The 6,000-nt window shown below is 53.2% G+C and overlaps 1 protein-coding gene across 1 annotated transcript; it reads right to left on the bottom strand.

Moving 5' to 3' along the window:
* Positions 1-629: 629 nt before the first annotated feature.
* Positions 630-6,000, bottom strand: MLKL (mixed lineage kinase domain like pseudokinase). The gene is given in 13 exon segments (XM_061468928.1): positions 630-982; positions 1,794-1,934; positions 2,347-2,396; positions 2,572-2,600; positions 2,603-2,722; positions 3,118-3,202; positions 3,689-3,824; positions 3,943-4,034; positions 4,139-4,319; positions 4,422-4,535; positions 4,724-4,888; positions 4,891-5,293; positions 5,906-6,000. Coding segments are annotated over 12 exon segments (1,452 nt in total). The 5' UTR covers positions 5,177-5,293; positions 5,906-6,000; the 3' UTR covers positions 630-929.

Here is a 6,000-nt window from a genome sequence, read left to right on the forward strand (position 1 = left end):
GCCGCGGGCACCCCCCGCGCTCGGGACGCCAGCCCCGACCATCCAGCAAGCGCCTCAGGCTGCGGCCCGCCATCACACAGGCCTCCCGTCGCCCTGCCCCGAAGAGACCAACCAGCAGCAGGCCCCGCACTCCTCCAGCGCGGCCTGCCCCGCGGCGGAGGCCCAGCCGCGCCCTCGGGGGAAGCCAAGCCGGGCCGGGCCGGGCCGGGCCGGGCCCGCCACTCACCGACCGATGGGGACGCCCCCACAACTCGCTCGAGCTCCCCGCCGCCCAACCTCTGCCGCCCTACTGGCTAAGTACGAGCTCTACGTGCCCTTCTATAGGGCAAGCCGGGCTCAGGCCCGCCTTCTCATTGGCCAGCAGATCTGTCCGTCTGGTCGACAGCACGGAGGTGGAAAGGAAAAGGGGCGAGAAGGCAGGGCTTGTTTTGATTGGCTAGAGAGCCGAGCGGAGGGCCCGGCTGATTGGGCTGTGAGACCCCGGACAGCCGCGGGGGGGAGGGGAAATGAGTTTCCATCGGGGGAGCCGCCCCGCGGCGAAAAGAGCGGGAACTCGAGCGCATTCAAACAGAGTGCGGGGCGCTGTCATGGCGGCGGGACTCACCGAGAGACGGCACTGAGGCAGCGGCGGGGCTGCAGCCTTGTGCCCTCCCTCTAGTTCCCTTCACGTCTCCCCGGCTGCTCCTGCCAGCCTCCCTTTGCGTCCCCCCCTTTGTAGCCCCTGGAGCCAACATCTCCAGGGTAAAGCCTGTGGCAGGGTGCCCTCGCCTCAGACCCCTGTAAGGGTGAGGGTCTCAAACATAAGTGTATTGAACAAGCAGTCTCTGTGAGCAGGAAAGGGGGGCGAGTAGCACGCTGTGTGCTGCTTCTCCCCCTTGGGTTACTCCAAAGCTCCCAGCTGCTTTCAGCTGCCCACCCATGCTTCCCAGTTAGCTTCCTTGGTTTCTGCTTCTCTCCAGGTCAGACAGTGCATCCACGATCTCTGCAGAACACAGCAAGAGCATTAATCGAAACTGACATCTAAACAGAGTGTTTGGTGGAGGCTTTTGCTTTCCCACCTCAATGGAAGACAGCTTTATGTCATAGATAACAGCCAGGACATGGAGTCACTGTCTCCTCAGGCCAACACAACTGGGTAGACATGAGAATCATAAAATCCTAGCCTGTTTTGGGTTGGAAGGGACCTCAAAGCTCATCCAGTTCTAACCCCTGCCACAGGCAGGGACACCTTCCACTAGATGAGGCTGCTCCAAGCCATATCCAAGCCGGCCTTGAACACTGCCAGGGATGGGGCAGCCACAGCTTCTCTTGGGCAGCCTGTGCCAGGGCCTCAGCACTGTCAAAACCCAGACTGAATTCAGAGACAGTTAAATCTTTCCTCCCTTAGAGCAGCTCCTGAGATTGCAATTTATTGCTCAAAGCCCAAGGCAGAAAGTGTTCCTGCACCATGTTGTGGCTGCTCCTCCAGTTTATGGGATCTGCAGGATCTGAGTGGGGATTAACACACACAGCCCTGCTCCCAGGTCTGTCCAAGAGAAAAAGCTTACTGTTATGGGATGCTAAGTGAACATCCTGGTGATAATTGCATAAACCTTAACTGTATGAGCCATCAGTTACAGGAGGAAGAAAGGTCTGGTGTTAGGGGACTTGTTAGCATAGGAAGGTGAATCAAGGACCAATCCCAAAACACAAAACCAGACAAATTCATATGGAAAATAAGGGGCAAACTGGGTGCTGCAGCAGCTGATTGGGGGATACAAAGGGTCTGTGGAGCAGATATCCAGGATACTTACCCTCAGCAGAAGGGTGCTGGGAAGGGTCAAAGGCTCGGCACTGGTCAATGACTTTAAGCAGCTCTTCGGGACAATCATCCCCAACAGGTTCCTGGTATTGGTGCTTGCAGATTTTCTCCATGATCTCCTGGGCAGTGCAGCCTGAACAGCAGACGGGCGAACATGAGTGTCAGGATGGAGCTTTGCTGCCACAGGAGGGTGCTGCGGAGGAAATCCAGTGCAGAGCCACGCCAACAGCCTTTCTGCAGCCCTCAGCATGGAGAAGGCTGCAGAGAAGCCACCCAAACTGTGTCTGCAATGAATTTCCCTCATATTTGGCATGACATTATTGGGTTCCAGTAGAGCAAGATGTGTTTATGCTTCAGTGCACAGGAACATCAAATAGAGACAAAAATTACTTGCATGTTTGTGGTTTAAGCATCTTGCTGAAATGCTTTACTGTGCTGTATATCCCAGGGATGCTCTGGGAAGGAGCAGAGAGCACTCAGTACCAGACAGGAGCTACAGTGGGCCATATGGCTTTTACACAGGGGACCAGATACTTCTGTCTCACCTTCAAATGGGATTTTGGAGGTAGCAATCTCCTCCAGCACGATCCCAAAGCTGCAAGAAGACAAGTAAGAGTCTGAGCATTCATCCCACCATGTTATCCTCCCTGTGCCAATCGCAAACATCTGCTTATGTGGATGATTAAACCTTGGCCTTCTTTTACAGCTCAACAGCGACCCTGCATGGCATCTGTCTGCTTACAGACATCTCTCGGGAAGGACGGCCACACTTGTATATTTCACAAGGCCGCCTGTAGGGGTGTAGTTGACGTCTTTCAGGTTCTCAGGAGCAATGTAAGCCAACATAGAGACTTGTTTCCAGTTATTCTTGGCTTTCCTCTTGACGAATGACTCCGTTTCACACAGCTCAAATCCTGAAAGCTGATTGAGAGAATGAGAGAGAGAAAGGGCAAAGGGGCAGATGTGCAAAAAGCTGTAGAGAAAACAGAGTGAGATGTCCTGGGCAGTAAAGGCTGTCATGCGGCCACATGTGCTTCCCAGCACATGGCTCTGTCTGCAAGTGAAGTATCGAGTGAAGGCAGGTGAATTGCCCTGGTTTCAGCTCATCTCAGGGTGGATGGCTCAGAAATGCTTACTTTGATGACGATAAAACAGAAATAATGATGAACTGAGGTGTCAGTGTCCAAGGTGACAGAGGAGATGGTTCTACTCTGGGTTTTAATCTGGACCATCATAATTTCCTTCGGTGTTAGCAGGCAGAGACATCCACAAAAACACACCGAACTCCCCAAAAGTTCTCCAGGTATGGCTCTTACCTTCAAACAGTAATCCCCGTCCACCAGGAACTTGCTGCTGCAGATGCAGCCATGGAGTCGGGACTTCTCCTCCATCTGGTGCAACCTGCATCCAAGGGCAACATATGCTGGTAATGGACCCACCCTGACCTCGGGGCTCCCTCCCGCTGCACAGGGGATGGACTGACATCTACCCAGAAAAGCCAGCAGCTCTCTGCCTGTCTTGGTGGACCAGTCTTGCCAAGCCAACCTTTCCAGCAGGGCAAAATAATGAGCCTTGTGGATAAGGACCCATAAGGAGAACTGGTCATGCTGTGGGGTGCTCCTGAAGCTGCCCTATGGGTGTGGGAAAGGGAGTTTCTCCCTCCCAGGCCTTTGCAGGCTTGAAGTGGGAGGTAGGTGCCAGTGACCAGAGAAAATGGGTGCATCGAAACCCACTCCCTACCACTTCACCAGCCTCCTATCCCAGTGTCCAAAGGTGGTGGAAACAGTGTCTGCCAGGATACCACTGCATACTGAGAGATACCAGGAAGCTGAGCATGGCTTATGGATTCTAAGGCAGACTTACTCACTGGTTTGTGGAGGAGCTCACCTGTAAAGGCCTCTGGCAGATCCCAGAGCCATCCGAATGTGAATGTCCCAGGAGAGATGCTGTTGCTTGGTCAGCACATCCCGCAGTGTCCCATGCTTGCAGTACTCCATGACAATGGAGAAGCAGGGGCTCCCATCTGCAAAGCAAAATTTTGAGTATCCCACCTTCTGCAACCTCTTGGGAGGGGACCGTGACAAACTGAGTTGGGGACAGGCAGGGAAGGGAAAAGGTGACATTAATGTGGCACCCCCTACCTTTCTCCTCAATGCAGATCCCATACACACGCAGGATGTTTGGAGACTCAAACTTCTTCAGGGTCTGAACCTCCTTCTCAAAGATGTCTTACCTTCCTGCAGAAAGGAACAGCATGGTGAGATCCCTGCAACAGGGCACAACATGGTGCTGAGCCACCCCCCTGTCCCAGGTGCCCTGTGTTGCCTCCACCCTGACAACTCAAGCCAGGTCGGTGGTCATGGCCTCTTGAAGGTTTTGATGGCAACGGGGTACTTGAGGTACTCGCCCTTGTAGAGGTTGTAGCTCTCAGTGTCCTGCAGTTTCCTGTTGAAGGTGAGGTGGTCCCACTTGATCTCAGTGACGTCTTCTCTTTTACCAACATTGACCTTCTTCAAGCCTGCTCCCGCCAGGTGCCAAGAGAGAACAAGGGACACATTACACAGATCTCAGAGGGGAAAGACACAATAAACAGGATGCCTTAAGTTGTCACCCAGATTACAGTGCATCACACACACGATTTTGTTCAGCTCGCTTTGCATCCAGTCCACCTTGCTCTCCATACATTGCCTGTCAATGTAGATCTCCCTGGTCGTGTCTTCAGGCTCCTCAGTACCTGGAGAGAGAAATGTGCAAAGTTGGGACCACTGGATGAACATGTGGGACTGATCCAGTTAGGTTTTTTTCTCATGGTTTAAATGTCCATCTGTCTGTCCTTGGACATGGCCATCAAGCCGAAGGTGGGCAGCAGCTGCAGGGAGGTGCCAACCTCAGGGAAAGAGGGTTTGCTAAATGCAAACTTACTTGCAATTACCTGGTGCAAGAAAGCCTTATCATCCCTCAGGTCCTCAGCATCCTGCCTGCGGCATGTCTTTGCCTGGAAAGCCTCCAGGAAAGCCTGGTTCTGCTCTGCCTGGAGGAGGAGCGAGAGCCCCTGGGCAATGTCCTCCAGGCTTTCATTCTCCCAAACTCCTCACCCATGCTTCGGGCTCTCAGGAACTTCTGGATCCAGCTGGTCTGGCTGTATTTCATCACCAGCCTCTGGGCTTCCCCCAGCGTCCCCAGCAGCTTCTTCAGCAGTTCCTCTTCATGGTAGGAGATGTGTTTTGACAGCTGAGCCTTGAGGATCCTCACAGGCTCCAGCAGAATCTGGATGCGCTCCACAAGGCGCTGGCACTGGTGCTTACAGCACTTGACCTGCTTGAATTGGGCATGGATGGCCTGGGCCACAGAAAGGACCCTCTCCACAATGTCCATGCTTGCAGCAAAGGGCTTGGCCACTGGGGATGTGGACTGGCAGTGTCTAGTGGAGGTGGGCCTCAGATATTGTTCAGAGATCAGCTGGATATCACTCTTCTATGCCTTCTTCTAAGACTGGAGTAGGCACACACAGAGACATCACTAGGAGCAGTATGGCCACATCTCACTCTGCATTAGCAGATGTTTTGGCTTGATTTATATAAAATAATTTACTGCTAGCTGTCTCCAGAGAGCTTACACAGAGACTGGCCCCACACCACCTTGGGGTCCTGCCCCAGAGCCTACATCTTTGACCATAAAGATCCATTTTTATTTCTAGTCAATGTCTCTCTGTTGTCACCCATCTAATGAAAGCTCTTATACCGTCACATCCCCAGTGTTCTTGACTTCATGTTTTCTCCCTCTAGCTCTGTATTGCCCTCTTAAGATTTTCAATCAAACTCTTTCTATGTGCTTAGCATTCCCACAGGGATAGTCCCTCCTCCCCATCCCATGTCCAGGCAGCTGGGACAGAAAGCTGCCCCTGTTGCACGGAAATGAGCAGCAGCCACCCACATCACTGATGCAGACAGCACTAAGAGAGGGGAGCCAGGCTCTACCAGCTGGAAACAAGACAGAAACGCACCCAGAAACCAGCTCAGCTTCTTGCCCTTCTTCTTTGTCTCTCTCTAGCGTGGCCCCAAAGAAAGAATCAGCTCATCTGCTTGCTAAATCAGCTGGGTTTACCTGGCTCCGCTTCGCTCCCCACGGCTGTCTCCACAGACTGAGAGACACGGCAGGACCACTGCATGTTTATAGGGTGCATTCATAGGGTGCTTTCC

The sequence above is a fragment of the Pezoporus flaviventris genome, unplaced genomic scaffold (genome assembly GCF_033815535.1).
Source record: "Pezoporus flaviventris isolate CSIRO_AGI_PZ_B2104156 unplaced genomic scaffold, CSIRO_AGI_Pfla_v1 ptg000054l, whole genome shotgun sequence".
Classification (NCBI taxonomy): Eukaryota; Metazoa; Chordata; class Aves; order Psittaciformes; family Psittacidae; genus Pezoporus; species Pezoporus flaviventris.